This window comes from Bombina bombina, chromosome 4 (genome assembly GCF_027579735.1).
Source record: "Bombina bombina isolate aBomBom1 chromosome 4, aBomBom1.pri, whole genome shotgun sequence".
Lineage (NCBI taxonomy): Eukaryota > Metazoa > Chordata > Amphibia > Anura > Bombinatoridae > Bombina > Bombina bombina.
In genome coordinates, this window is record NC_069502.1 from 249856670 (window position 1) to 249873257 (window position 16588).

The 16588-nt window shown below is 34.9% G+C and overlaps 1 protein-coding gene across 2 annotated transcripts in view; it reads right to left on the reverse strand.

The window, feature by feature from the left end:
• The window catches only part of ARHGEF4 (Rho guanine nucleotide exchange factor 4), a 231385-nt gene extending 215175 nt beyond the window's left edge, over window positions 1-16210 (reverse strand). Inside the window, exons 1-2 of one of the 2 annotated variants that reach the window (XM_053709872.1) lie at window positions 12772-16210; window positions 1957-2259 (exon numbers count right to left, since the gene is read on the reverse strand). In XM_053709872.1, the coding sequence (XP_053565847.1) occupies window positions 1957-2259; window positions 12772-15576 (3108 nt within the window). In that variant the 5' untranslated portion in view covers window positions 15577-16210. The remainder of the gene's footprint in view (window positions 1-1956; window positions 2260-12771) is intronic. The other variant, XM_053709873.1, reaches the window with a different exon arrangement.
• Between the last annotated feature and the right edge of the window lie 378 nt (window positions 16211-16588).

The following is a 16588-nucleotide window of genomic DNA, read 5'->3' on the forward strand; positions in this document are numbered from 1 at the left end:
AATATACTTGTCTAGATGTACAGTGCTGCAATTAACGTAATACTGAAATCCATCCGTAAGCAATAAAGATGTAGCTGTACAACTGTCCATACTGATAACACAGTATAAGATTGTTGTCTGGATTAATATCCTTAAAGGACATAAATGAGGAATAAATGAAATGCTTTAATGTGCTAAAGTATTTTATCATTGCTTTATTGATTGCATAGAAGTATGTGTTTAATCCTTGCACAGTTGTTAAACACAATGCAGCTCTGGGCTGGCAATGCACTACTTGTCCTGAGCTAAATACAGTTGCTGAGCCAATCAGGAGTGGCATATGTGCATAGCTGCCAATCAACATCCATGTTTGGCTAAGGGTTGGTAATGTATTGTCTGGAGCTAACTTTCACTATGTGTTTAACGGGACAATATGTTCAAAAGTAAACTTTCATGATTCAGAAAGAGCATATGATTTTAATTAATTTCCTTTCATGTGCAGACTTTTAATATGCACACTTTCTGAAGCATCAGCTCATATTGAGCATGTGCAAGAGTTCACAGTATATACTGTACATATAAGTCTGTGATTGGCTGACTGTCACATGATATAGGGGAGGACATTTTGAAATTTGCCACAAAAAAAATCTTTGGTTCATTTAATAGTAATAGCTATTGCATTGTCTTACTTGTATGCACTTTTTGATTATGCACAGGCGTATTTAAAGGCTTTTTAATCCCCTTGCAAGGAATAAACACATAGTTCAGTTAAATTAATTGTGCGATAATAAAATACTCCAGCACATTAGAGCATTTAAACATAACTCCTTCTTTGTGTTCCTTTATTTCTTTAGTATTCACTGGTAATACCTGCAATTAGACAGTTGCAGAAAATACATCTGTTTCAACCCAAAGCTTAAAACCATCACCAAATAAGAAAAAGAGCCACACGGTTCATCTACATAACAAGATGAAACGTTTGTAAACCTCTTTTCAAATATATGTGAAAAAGATGCCAGGAAAGGGCTAAGGAAACTGTAAAACATCAACAATGGATAATTCCACAGTACATTAAAAATACAAGTAGGATGCAGTGTTTCTTTTGTTAATATGTACATTGTTTGTGTGATACGTTAAAGGGACACTAAACTCTACATTTTTGTTTCATGATTCAAACAGAGCATATCATTTTAAACAGCTTTAATATGTATTTATCTCATTTGTTTTATTTTTTAGTATCTTTTGGTTAAAAAGCACATCTAGGTAGGCTCACTACTGGGAGCTAGCTGCTCATTTTTGGTGGCACACATTTGCCGCACATCACTGGCTCACTTGATCTGTTCAGCTAGCTCCCAGAAGTGCATTGCTGCTCCTTCAACAAAGGACACCAAGAGAATGAAGCACATTTGATAATAGACGTACATTAGAAAGTTGCTTAAAATAGTATGCTCTGTCTGAATCATAAAATATAAAAAATGGGTTTCATGTCCCTTTAATATTTTATTTAATGCACAAAAAACTGACATTATGTACATTTAAAATGTTTGTATTTTGGTCAGAGAAGTGAAACATTCAAAAGAATCTCTCATACAAGCAAGTCCAACCATTGATTAACAAGTGATTATCAAGTCTTAATCAATGCATATATGTTGCTAATTTGTATACAGATCCATACTAATATGTGCAGTCAATGTTTTTTAAGGAGTGTAACAGACTGACATTGTTTACCAAACAAGTTAAATTCAGTAAATGTGTCTTTTTATTCATCCTGTGCAAATATAACCTACCTGTAATATTTAGTAACTGTGCTTATATACCCTGCTAAGCCCCCCATATCCACCAAGCAGTGATACACTTTAAAAGACCATCTACTTTGCAAAAGTATGAGGCAGAAAAGGAAAGCTTTCAGAATATAGATGAGCATGGAGAAAATTGCCAAAAGAGAAGAGTGCCAGAGAGGATGGATGACAATCTTACTTTTAACTCGTTCTTCAGGACACTCCCTGCTTGTGCACTCCTGTCTGAATTTTCTAGCTTCATGTGTCGTGTCCTGTCATCTACCCATAGATCATCACAGCTGTGGCTCTTGACCAATGTTTTGAGCTTTGTTTTCTTTGAATCCGTTTTGTGTCTGACTGATATCATCAGGGGTAACGTCATGGTTTTATTTTGATAATCCATAAAAGGGCTCTCAGAAGACAATTCATATGGTCTCCTCTTGGGAAGGAGGGCACGTTTCTCCTTTGGACTCTTTATGGTTTGATTTTGTTGTTTATTATCCTGTTTTACAGGTAGTAATTCAAAATATGAACTGTGTAATAATATGTCAGCTAAAAACACATCTTACAAAATTTACTTACCAAAAGCATCATCAAAATAATATTTTATTGCACAAACAAGTGAAATGGTATAATTAAACTGACACAGAATGCTTCCTTTACAGCCTTTCTCTACATTCCAATAATAAATTTTACCCTTCTCTTTGTATTCCGTGTTTTTTCGATGTGGTTCACTGGATGGTGCAAATCACTTATGCATTCTATGAAGTCCAATTATGGAGATATTTCTGGGTTCAGGAAAATGTCTTGCGCATGCACAACCATAGAAAGATAGATTTTAATTGCAGATCAGAACCAGAAGGCCAAATGAGTCTGCCCATAGGCTTAATGTTGTGTAGGCTAAATTATTTCTTAGCTTACTGTACATTCTTAAAGGGATATTAAGGTCAAAATTGAAACATGCCTGTCAAATTCAAATAGAAGCATTTTGTAATATGCTTCCATAAGCAAAAATACTTCTATAAAACGTTTTTACGCATACGCACATAGCTGTGCAGACCCGTGCACCAGTATTCTTCCCAGAGAGTCAGGGGTGGCTTATATGACTCAAATGCAATACAAATCACTGCCAGCTCTCTGACCTTGAATATTAGCACTCAGGCCCTCACTGCATACGTGCATGTGCTGCTGATAAACATCAATTACTTCTACTAAAAACATTTTTACTATTGAACAATAGCAAACTTGCTTCAATTTAAACTTGAAATGTACCCCTGTAGATTTCACTTTTGACCTTTCTATCCATTTAAAATCCCTGTCTAGTGATACAGGTTGAAATGTGCAGTTCTGTGTCTTCATAGACATATAAATAATATCTATTGATTTGCAGACTACAGTGATGTGTTCAACGTAATAAAAAACAAAGATATATATGGCTAATATAATACCTCTTGATAACTGTTAGCATCTGAAGAGTTAAAAAAATCTTTTTATTGCTGTTTACATTTTTTTTTAATGGCATAGAATTTGTCCATCTAATATGGATCAAAGAAAATGTATAGATCATTGATACAGTAGCTGTTAAATACACCTTTTAATGCTTGTATTTAATTTTTTTGTGATTCTTTTAAATTAAAATTTTATGTAAAATACTATTTTAAGGCAGCATGATATTTATATGTATATGCTTAAATTAAAAGAGATATATAAACATACACGGCTAGATTTTTGCGGCCAAAGGGGTGCGTTAGCTACGTGTGTTTTTTTCCCCCCGCACCTTTTAAATAACGCTGGTATTTAGAGTTCTCTGAAGGGCTGCGTTAGGCTCCAAAAAGGGAGCGTAGAGGCATATTTACCGCCACTTCAACTCTCAATATCAGCGTTGCTTACGGTAGCGGCTAGCTGGAAAAACGTGCTCATGCACGATTCCCCCATAGGAAACAATTTTGGGATGAAAAAAAACCTAATACCTGCAAAAAAGCAGCGTTAAGCTCCCAACGCAGCCCCATTGTTTCCTATGGGGAAAAACTTTCTAAGTCTGCACCTAACACCCTAACATGAACCCCGAGTCTAAACACCCCTAATCTTACACTTATTAACCCCTAATCTGCCGCCCCCGCTATCGCTGACACCTGCATTATACTATTAACCCCTAATCTGCCGCTCCGGACACCGCCGCAACCTACATTATACCTATGTACCCCTAATCTGCTGCCCACAACACTGCCGACCCCTATAGTATATTTATTAACCCCTAATCTGCCCCCCCAACGTCGCTGCTACCTTACATACACTTATTAACCCCTAATCTGCCGACCGGACCTCGCCGCCACTATAATAAATGTCTTAACCCCTAAACCGCCGCACTCCCGCCTCAAAATCCCTATAATAAATAGCATTAACCCCTAATCTGCCCTCCCTAACATAGCCGACACCTAACTTCAAGTATTAACCCCTAATCTGCTGACCGGACCTCGCCGCTACACTAATAAATGTATTAACCCCGAAAGCGAAGTCTAACCCGAACCCTAACACCCCCCAAAGTTAAATATAATTTTAATCTAACGAAATAAATTAAATTTTATTTACTAAAGTCTTCCTATTTAAAGCTAAATACTTACCTGTAAAATAAACCCTAATATAGCTACAATATAACGAATAATTATATTGTAGCTATTTTAGGATTTATATTTATTTTACAGGCAATTTTGTATTTATTTTAACTAGATACAATAGCTATTAAATAGTTATTAACTATTTAATAGCTACCTAGTTAAAATAATTACAAAATTACCTGTAAAATAAATCCTAACCTAAGTTACAATTAAACCTAACACTACACTATCATTAAATTAATTAAATAAATTACCTACAAGTACCTACAATTAAATAAACTAAACTAAATTACAAAAATAAACAAACACTAAATTACAAAAAATAAAAAAAGATTACAAGAATTTTAAGATAATTACACCTACTCTAAGCCCCCTAATAAAATATCAAAGCCCCCCAAAATAAAAAAATTCCCTACCCTAATCTAAATAAAAATAGTTAACAGCTCTATTACCTTACCAGCCCTTAAAAGGGCTTTTTGCGGGGCATGCCCCAAATAAATCAGCTCTTTTGCCTGTAAAAAAAACAAAATACCACCCCCAACATTACAACCCATCACCCACATACCCCTACTCTAACCCAAACCCCCTTAAATAAACCTAACACTACCCCCTGAAGATCTCCCTACCTTGAGTCGTCTTCACTCAGCCGAGCAGCGATGGACCAAAAGAAGACATCCGGACCGGCAGAAGTCTTCATCCTATCCGGGCAGAAGAGGACATCCGGACCGGCAAACATCTTCATCCAAGCGGCATCTTCTATCTTCATCCATTCGACGAGGAGCGGCTCCATCTTCAAGACCTCCGGCGCGGAACATCCTCTTCTACCGACGACTACCGACGAATGAAGGTTCCTTCAAGTGACGTCATCCAAGATGGCGTCCCTCGAATTCCGATTGGCTGATAGGATTCTATCAGCCAATCGGAATTAAGGTAGGAAAAATCTGATTGGCTGATTGAATCAGCCAATCAGATTCAAGTTCAATCGGATTGGCTGATCCAATCAGCCAATCAGATTGAGTTTGCATTCTATTGGCTGTTCCGATCAGCCAATAGAATGCAAGCTCAATCTGATTGGCTGATTGGATAAGCCAATGCGATTGAACTTGAATCTGATTGGCTGATTCAATCAGCCAATCAGATTTTTGCTACCTTAATTCCGATTGGCTGATAGAATCCTATCAGCCAATCAGAATTCGAGGGACGCCATCTTGGATGACGTCACTTAAAGGAACCTTCATTCGTCAGTAGTCGTCGGTAGAAGAGGATGTTCCGCACTGGAGGTCTTGAAGATGGAGCCGCTCCTCGTCGGATGGATGAAGATAGAAGATGCCGCTTGGATGAAGATGTTTGCCGGTCCGGATGTCCTCTTTCACCCGGATAGGATGAAGACTTCTGCCGCTCCGGATGTCTTCTTTTGGTTCATCGCTGCTCGGCTGAGTGAAGACGTCTCAAGGTAGGGAGATCTTCAGGGGGGTAGTGTTAGGTTTATTTAAGGGGGATTTGGGTTAGAGTAGGGGTATGTGGGTGGTGGGTTGTAATGTTGGGGGGGTGGTATTGTGGTTTTTTTACAGGCAAAAGAGCTGATTTCTTTGGGGCATGCCCCGCAAAAAACCCTTTTAAGGGCTGGTATGGTAATAGAGCTGTTAACTATTTTAATTTAGATTAGGGTAGGGAATTTTTTTTATTTTGGGGGGCTTTGTTACTTTATTAGGGGGCTTAGAGTAGGTGTAATTAGCTTTAAATTCTTGTAATCTTTTTTTATTTTTTGTAATTTAGTGTTTGTTTTTTTTGTAATTTAGTTTAGTTTATTTAATTGTAGGTACTTTATTTAATTAATTTAATGATAGTGTAGTGTTAGGTTTAATTGTAACTTAGGTTAGGATTTATTTTACAGGTAATTTTGTAATTATTTTAACTAGGTAGCTATTAAATAGTTAATAACTATTTAATAGCTATTGTATCTAGTTAAAATAAATACAAAGTTGCCTGTAAAATAAATATAAATACTAAAATAGTTACAATATAATTATTCGTTATATTGTAGCTATATTAGGGTTTATTTTACAGGTAAGTATTTAGCTTTAAATAGGAAGACTTTAGTTAATAAGATTTAATTTATTTAGTTAGATTAAAATTATATTTAATTTAGGGGGGTGTTAGGGTTAGGGTTAGACTTAGCTTTATGGGTTAATACATTTATTAGAGTAGCGGCGAGGTCCGGTAGGCAGATTAGGGGTTAATACTTGAAGTTAGGTGCCGGCGATGTTAGGGAGGGCAGATTAGGGGTTAATACTATTTATTATAGGGTTTGCGAGGCGGGAGTGAGGCGGCTTAGGGGTTAATACATTTATTAGAGTAGCGGCGAGGTCCGGTCGGCAGATTAGGGGTTAATAAGTGTAGGTAAGGTAGCGGCGATGTGGGGGGGGGGCAGATTAGGGGTTAATAAATATTATGTAGGTGTCGGCGATGTTAGGGGCAGCAGATTAGGGGTATATAGGGATAATGTAGGTGGCGGCGGTGTGCGTTCGGCAGATTAGGGGTTAAAAAAAATTATTATAGTGGCGGCGATGTGGGGGGACCTCGGTTTAGGGGTACATAGGTAGTTTATGGGTGTTAGTGTACTTTAGAGCACAGTAGTTAAGAGCTTTATAAACCGGCGTTAGCCCAGAAAGCTCTTAACTACTGACTTTTTTCTGCGGCTGGAGTCTTGTCGGTAGAGGGTCTACTGCTCACTTCAGCCAAGACTCTAAATACCGGCGTTAGGAAGATCCCATTGAAAAGATAGTATACGCAAATGGCGTAAAGGGATCTGCAGTATGGAAAAGTTGCGGCTTGGAAGTGAGCGTTAGACCCTTTCCTGACTGACTCTAAATACCAGCGGGCGGTAAAAAGCAGCGTTAGGACCCCTTAACGCTGCCTTTGACGGCTAACGCAGAACTCTAAATCTAGGCGACAGAAATTAAATGTATTTTTCAAAGAATATATGGGAGATGCAATATTTTTTGTAAACAAATTGTATGTATTATCACATTTTTTATTTATTTAATAACATGGCCAAACTTTTTTTTATTAATACAAACTGTCAGTCATATTTTACTACTCCTGAAAATAATGCAGCATAATTAATATTTGTATTTTACAATCAATTATATGCACATTTTATAAAATAACATTTTTTTATAAAATAAAATTTGGAGAATAAAAAAAATCAATAAAAAAAAATCAATTAACTGACCAAAAATGTTTTATCAGTAAATAAAATACTTAAAGGGACATGATACTCAAATGTTGAAGCACTTGTAAAGTGATGCAGCATAACTGTAAAAAGCTGACTAGAAAATATCACCTGGACATCTCTATGTATTCACACTCCACTGTAAAGAGACTTTAATCAGCCAATCAAAATGCTAGTCCCAGGGCACAGTCATGTTATTTTCCTATTCAGTTTAAGGAGGTTTACTATGAAATCTTACAAGATTTCAGTGAAATGTCATGAGATCACAGCAAAGCAAAGCTTGACCTCAGCACTGCTGATGCTGATTGGCAATGTTTTTTCCCAAACTGCAGCTGGACAGCAGCTGAAGTATAACTGTTCACAGAGCACTTACTTCTGTGAGTTGAGGAAATTGTGTGGTAAAATATCTTTCCGTTTATATAGAGGTGTCCAGGCGATATTTTCATGTCAGCTTTTTACAGTTATCACTTTAAAGGGACAGTTTACCCAAAAATGTTCTCCCTTTTAATTTGTTCCCAATAATCCATTTTACCTGACTGAGGGCCAGATTACAAGTTGTGCGATAATTAACTCTTCCGCTCGAGTATTAAATGAGTTAGAAGTTAGCTTCTTGCATGCGCTGGTTTGAGCTCGTATTATGAGCTTGTGCGCTAACCAGACCAGCGAAAAAAGCTGCCCTTACAGTATTGCATTCATGTATTCCCCCATAGAAGTCAATAGAGAAAAAAAGTTGGAAAAAAACCCCACTCTTGCTCAAACCCGATCACATATTCTCATGTGCACTAACCCAACATGAAAATATAAATATTTCCCATTCCAATGTTCTTCACATACAAGAATATCTTCTATTTATTCTTAAATAAATATTTCTTCATACTTCTGATGTTTTTTTTGTACAATATATATCTATACATGATTATAAATAGATATAGATATATACAGATATATATAGGAATATCTATTTATAAATACTTAGAACATATTCTTCTATGTGCAGAACATTGGAATGTGAAATATTTACACTAAATACATAGTTAAAACCTTTATTAAATATGAATATTGCATAAATATGTTTATATTTGTATATATGTCTGTAAATACATATAAATATACATATAAATACATAAATACATATGTATACATCTATAGACCTATAAATATATATATGAATACATATTTAGACATCTATACATATGTATCTCTATGTTAAAGTCTTTTGTCTGCCTTTTTTTTCCTAACACCTTAGACCCCATATCTTTGAGCCCTGATAACTTTTGTGTGCAATATTTTTTCTGAATATTTTTTTTTATTAGATAGTGTTATCATGAGTATAACTGTACTTTGTAAAGTATTTTTGATGTGTTTTGTGTAACTCTTTTGTTAGTAATACCGTCCCCCGGTAAGCCTAATGAGCACAAACATTGCTCCACTTGTAATCTGGCCCTGAGTGAATTATATTGTTTATAAATAGCTCCTTTACCCTTTTTTGCCATTTGAAATAGCTGATTTAGCCTGTGGTATCCCTACCTATACTGAAAGTTAGGTTATATAAGCACAGCCAGAAGATGAAATTACACTCCCAGTGGGCTGTAGGAGAGATAAGTAATAGAATGTTCATTTTCCATTGTTCTCTCTAAGGGGCGATGATCTAAAGGTCTCTGAGCTGACGAGATTATTAAAGAAAGCTCGCCAGTTGTTTTATTTCCCTGGTTGAATGATCTAAAGCCACTTTTACCCTGAAAACAGGGTGTATCACTAAGGGGCATATACTGTATTTTTGTATGGGATGGAGATACATACATTACAAAAGTGCACAATTAAATTCATAATTTAAAAATCATACAACATGAATAATTGATCCATTCATACAAAAATACAGAGGAAAAAATTGTATTGTTAAGGTGCATCAAAAATACTAACAAAACTGTTCACCAAAAAATCATATTTTATCAAAAATGTAAAATTTGTATGTAAATCACACAGGAATAAATCATATTAAATGTGCACAGCACAAATCACAATTTAAGTACAATGGATGTGGAAAAAGCACATAGAAATGTGTGCTTATAAGTTCAAAATACACAGAAATGTGTGCTTATAAGTTCAAAATACACATAGAAATGTGTGCTTATAAGTTCAAAATACACATAGAAATGTGTGCTTATAAGATCACAATACACATAGAAATGTGTGCTTATAAGTTAAAAAAAACAGAAATGTGTGCTTATAGGTTCAAAATACACATAGAAATGTGTGCTTATAAGATCACAATACACATAGAAATGTGTGCTTATAAGTTCAAAATACACATAGAAATGTGTGCTTATAAGTTAAAAAAACAGAAATGTGTGCTTATAGGTTCAAAATACACATAGAAATGTGTGCTTATATGTTCAAAATACACATAGAAATGTGTGCTTATATGTTCAAAATACACATAGAAATGTGTGCTTATAAGTTCAAAATACACATAGAAATGTGTGCTTATAAGTTCACAATACACATAGAAATGTGTGCTTATAAGTTCAAAATACACATAGAAATGTGTGCTTATAAGATCACAATACACATAGAAATGTGTGCTTATAAGTTAAAAAAAACAGAAATGTGTGCTTATAGGTTCAAAATACACATAGAAATGTGTGCTTATAAGATCACAATACACATAGAAATGTGTGCTTATAAGTTCAAAATACACATAGAAATGTGTGCTTATAAGTTAAAAAAACAGAAATGTGTGCTTATAGGTTCAAAATACACATAGAAATGTGTGCTTATATGTTCAAAATACACATAGAAATGTGTGCTTATATGTTCAAAATACACATAGAAATGTGTGCTTATAAGTTCAAAATACACATAGAAATATGTGCTTATAAGATCACAATACACATAGAAATGTGTGCTTATAAGATCACAATACACATAGAAATGTGTGCTTATAAGATCACAATACACATAGAAATGTGTGCTTATAAGATCACAATACACATAGAAATGTGTGCTTATGAGTTAAAAAAACACATAGAAATGTGTGCTTATAAGTTCCAAAACAAAGCATAATTGTTTTTTGGTAAAATGGGCTGAACATGGAAGTGAATGAAATTGTCTCTCAAATCCAGAGTAATTCTGTAAAAAATTCTGCCAGCTAAAAAGTCGCAATCTTTTATCAAAATACTCACAACACTAATTACTCTGAAAGAAAAACCTATGCACACGAAAATAACAGCAAATTTAGTGCACTGAAAATAGTGTATTTTGATTTGCATTAGGTGTAAAATTCAAGTTTAAACATACACCGGTTTGTCCCTATGTACTTCATCCTCCATTGTGAACATTCACATAGCAGAGAGCTCTCATTAGTTCTATGGCATCTCGCCATTCGCAGGACAGCGCATTTTCTTTGATAATTGCACCAAGACTGTCTCTGGGAGGCTAAACCTGGCTTTTCAAGTCTTTGGTGGCAAACTTTTGATCATCGGGCCCTAAGTATTGGGATTGGTATACAGACAGACATAAGAAAAGGAAACGTGTTAACATAATGAGATCTGATTTTACCTGCAAGCTCAACCCATTTTAAATGGGTTGTGGTTTCAAAGAACAAAAACAGCTATTTCATATATACATAAAAACATAAAGAAGCAATTTAGTATATATTTTTTTATATTCTGCAAATGGTATAACAAGTCCTTAGAAATACACGAAGTGAAACATTTTATACAGTACACTGTCAGTTTAAAGAAAATTAGTTTCTCAAAAACAAAATTGCAATATCCCTAAAAAAATGAAATGCAGTTTGAAATATTATTTAAACATACCATTAACTTGATTGAGTATATAACTAATTAAAAGTAAGTATATTTGTGTTCTACATTTGAATTATTAAGGAAGCTAAGTGTATCTTAACATGTACAGTATATAAACAAATAATTTTAACCTAAGGTCAGAATTCAGAATAAGAATTTAATAATTGTTTTGAAGTTGTTGTTTTTTTCTTAACAATCATACGGGTAGATTATGAGTTTTGCGTTAGGTGAAAAAGCAGCATTAACAGGTCCTAACGCTGCTTTTTTATGCCCACTGGTATTTGGAGTCTTGCAGGTTTGCACACTTTTTTGGCCTTACCGCAAAACAACTTACGTAAACTTCGTAAACCCTTTTTTCTATGGGACTTCGATAGCGCCGGTATTACAAGTCTGTCCTGGGAGGCCAAAACGTGAGCGGTACACCCTCTACCATCAAGATTCCCACCGCATTTGAAAGTCAGTAGTTATGAGTTTTATGGTACAACGCTGTAACATAAAACTCATAATTTAAGTACTAAAAAGTACACTAACACCCATAAACTACCTATTAACCCCTAAAGTGAGGCCCTCCTGCATCGCAAACACTATAATAAAAATTTTAACCCCTAATCTGCCGCTCAGGACATCGCCACCACTATAATAAACATATTAACCCCTAAACCGCCGCACTCCCTCCTCGCAAACACTAGTTAAATATTATTAACCCCTAATCTGCCGCCCCCAACGTCGCCGCCACTATACTAAATGTATTAACCCCTAAATCTAAGTCTAACCCTAACCCTAACACCCCCTAACTTAAATATAATTAAAATAAATCTAAATAAAATTACTATCCTTACCTATATTATTCGTATTTAAAACTAAATACTTACCTATAAAATAAACCCTAAGCTAGCTACAATATAACTATAACTATATATAACAATATAACATTGTATCTAGCTTAGGGTTTATTTTAGGTGAGTTATACGCTGCTTTTTTGCAGGTGTTAGACTTTTTTTCAGCCGGCTCTCCCCACTGATTCCTATGGGGAAATCGTGCACAAGCACGTTACACCAGCTCACCGCTGACTTAAGCAGCGCTGGTATTGAAGTGAGATTTGGAACTAAAGTTAGCTCTACATTCACTTTTTGTCTTTTAACGCCGGGTTTTTAAAAACTCGTAATACCAGCGCTGTATGTAAGTGAGAGGTGAGAATAACGTGCAAGTTAGCACCGCACTCCTGTTACCGCAAAATTCATAATTTAGGTGATAGTTTTAAAATTTTGATTCAATTAAAAATAATGTATTTAATTTCCCCTTCTGTGTAATAAGCTATCAATCTCATGCATTAAATACAGTAATTGAGAAATACTTACATCATCTGTTAGTATGTCACTTAGTGAAGAGGCAGTGTTTAAGTTGGCTTGTGACCGCCCAGTAGCACTGCTGCTTTCCTTTTGGCATGCCATATTCAAAGAATCTTCAGCCCACGGTGACAATGTTATAAGTTTTCCTGGTGAATCTGTATACCCGTCTACGGGAGAGAGGTTTCCTAGAGATGTCATAGATATGGCACTAGTAGAATTACGAAAACCCTTGCGTTGAAAGACAGACAATTGGCTCTGTGGTTTTGGGCTCATTGGTCTACTGGGCATTAAATTTGTATCATAATTTGATAATGCATGAATAGGAGACATTATTAGAGGCTGTTTATGTGTTATCTGCTCCACATTTAGATTTTGGGTAGAAACAGTTAATTCCTTACAAGTCGTTTCCATGATAGCGCCACAAGTAAGAGCACAATTTATATCTACTTTATCAGCCACTGGACTGTCCGTATTTACTTGTACACAACTCTCTTCATTAGAATCTGTGCCGTTATCATTTTTACTTTCTGTAAAAGAATTGTTATGTCGATCCAAAACTGGTGACGTGTTACTATTTTCACTAACATTTTCCTGTTTCTCCTTGGACGGTCTTTTTGACCTGTTTTGGTTCTTAATGTGTGTTGATAAAGTCAGCACACTTAGTCTTCTTGAATCTTTGTCCTTGATTTTTCTTGGTGGTCTTAGTGAAGAGTTCGGTGTTTTTTGATATTTCTTTTCATCTTTAGAAGGACTTTCTAAACTCTGAGTTTTGTTTTCCAGATTTATGAAATCAAAGAGACTAGAGAAAGACTTATGTGCCCGTGATAACCTCTCCTTTAATGGTTTGCTTTCTCCAGGTTTACTACTTCTCAGTTCATTATTTTCTGAGTGTTCTTTGTTCACATCATGACCATGTGTGACTTCTGTTATATCAGGCACAGTTAAATTTGACACACTGTTTCTAAACCTTGTAAAATTGTCTAAGTCAATTCGTCCAGGTCCTGATGCCTTTCTCATACTCCTGTTATATAAAAAACTTTTTTCATAGAACTCATCATCAGAGAGATCTGAACAAGTCTCATCTTTGTATACATTTGCTAAATGTGTACCATATGATTTAATGTTATTTCTATTTGTTACAGGCAATTTACATGATGGTAGATATTTGCATTCTTTTTCAATAGTTTCTGTTTGCAAGATTTTGGTTTGTTGTTTTTCCTCATCTTTGGAGACTTTCGCCAAATCCAATGATCTGTCATTATCCGTTAAATCTTTGTCTGTATCTACTAAACTAAAATTATAATTTGTCATAGAATACGCCGTATTGTGCTGTATTTCTTTAATGTTGGTACTAATACAGGTGCTTAATAAGTCCTGTTCCAGGATTTCAGTGTCTGCATTTTCTGTTTCATTCTGTGCAATGGATCCATTTGATTCATCCTGGTTTTCCTCACTGAATGTATGCATATTATTTGATACCATTACACATATATTGTCACTGTTTTCTTTCCTGGGTGATTTTTCACTAGCTATTTCGCCATTTTCAGACTGGACTTCATTGCTGCTGATAATTTCTTCTGTGTAAATGTTAACATTTTTAGGGGTATTTATTAGGTCCATAATCTCTACATTGTTGTGTTCATCTAACATTCCATCTTTTATTGGCTGCAATTCTTTTTTGCCAGAAATAGGTGCTTTGTAAATATTGTTCTTCTTCCCTTCTGCCGCATTATTTTCTGAGCGAGTCCTATGTAACATTGTATCTAACAATTGACTACTACACACTTCTTGTGGAATGCCTATATGCTTCTCTTTGTTTTCAGTTGATGATAGAGAAGGTATTGTAAGAGTTATGATTTCAGAAGTTTTGTTCTCTGTATTGTCTTTAACGTCTAACTCTTCCATTTGATTCAGTTGATTTATGATTTCATTAGATTTGTATGCATCACAAGATAACTCTTGGTTCAATTTTTCATTTTTGGCAATGTTGTCATCTTCAAAGGTAATTGATGCAGGGCAGACTTCTAACCGTTCTTCCTCTATTGTAGAATTATTTTTCCTTTTCTTCTTTGTTGCTTGGACTCCTGACTGCTCAATGGAAATTATAATAAGAGAAGGTTTAGAGTTCAAATTTTGAGTCATATGTTTTGTTGTAGAACAAGGATTCACCTTTTCAAAATTATTGGCTCTAACAGGCTCCTTGTTGATTATATGTGTCTTTGAGGTGTCACTGTCACCTGTTAAAAGCATTTTCTGCTTCTCTGATTTGTTTTGGCACGTTTCTGAACTGTAATTATTTGTTTCATGAACAGCTTGTGTTACATTTATACCTACCCTATCACAAGAGTCATTTATATCAGATTCTGATGTGCACACATCTTGGTAATTGGTTTTATTATGACAAGAATCTATTCCTTTGCCAAGGGTTTCATTTAAAGCATCTATGTTGGTAGCAGATAATGCATTTTCCCCTAGATTTAGCTGAGGAGTGTTGATGCTGTTTGACGCACCAGATAAATGACTATTGTCCTTGTAAAATCTATTGCTATTAACTTGTTTTTCTGTTTCAACATTTCTGCACATTAAAAATCTTTCATTGGAATGCTCAGGTGTGGAAGATAAGTCTAAACTGAGCCCTTTTTCACACAATGACTTTATAGAAGATCTTGATTGGTTTCCAAGTAATTGCTGACTCAGAACATTTTTATATTGTATGCATGTAATTTCAGAGTTACTATTTTGATTAATATTTGAACAATTGATTTGATGACCATGCGCATTAGAAATATTTTCACAGCATTCAGTTTTACACATGGGAGTTGTTTTTGCTATTGCACCATGAACATTGTTATCAGATTTTGATATGAGATTAGTATTAGTTAATGTAACAGTTCTCCTTTCTCCATTTGCCCTTGAACTGGCCAAACATTCCAGATAATCCTCTTTATTTCTCACGTTTCCATATAATTCTTTAAGTGCTGTTTCACTCTTTAACTCATGTCTTAATTTTGAGTTATCTATTATAGTGTTCCCTTTATCCTGGGCATCCTTTAAACATTGCACTTTAGTTTCAGATGTCAAAATTGGGTGGGTGAAATTTACTTTTGTATGTAGACTGGCGGGAAGCTCTTCCAAGTCTGGCTGGTCATGTTCATTTTCTTTGGAGAAATATGTGATGGTGGGATGAATATTGTCCTTCTGAGGAGTTAAATATGACGTTTCTGCTTTATCCTGGAAAAAGCAAACAGATATTTTACTTGGTCCTTCTGTTTCACTTGAAATTGACTCTGTATCTGAAATGCTTTCGAACACTTCACTCTTTAATTCTGAAGGACTTTCACTAAAATGAGATTGTGTTTCAAAATAATCTTCATCTTGATCTTGGTTTAAAGATCCCAGCTCTAAACCAGCACAATGATCTTCAGTAAATTCTAGTTTATTGCTAGAGTCATCATTGGGTTCAGGGGTCTTTAAAAAAAAAGAGAGAAAGAATTAGGAAAGTCTTTTTAGGCTCAAAATTACATTTCTTTTTAATACATTCAAAATTTCTGTTATCTTTAACACAAAATGAACTAAATATCAAATATGCTACTAAACGCATCAAACAAACCAACAGACCTATTTAGTAAATATGCAAAAAGGTAAATATTCCGTAATTAAATTAATTCACTACTATTTTAGCTTACCTACTGATATATACTTGTGGTTGCAACTCTTTTTAAAATAAAGTATTTTCTCTTAATATATCATGTTGTGATATGTGTATTTGCCCCCTTTTTGGACATTGATATTACAAAATGTTAGTTTAACAATAGCTTGTATTCAT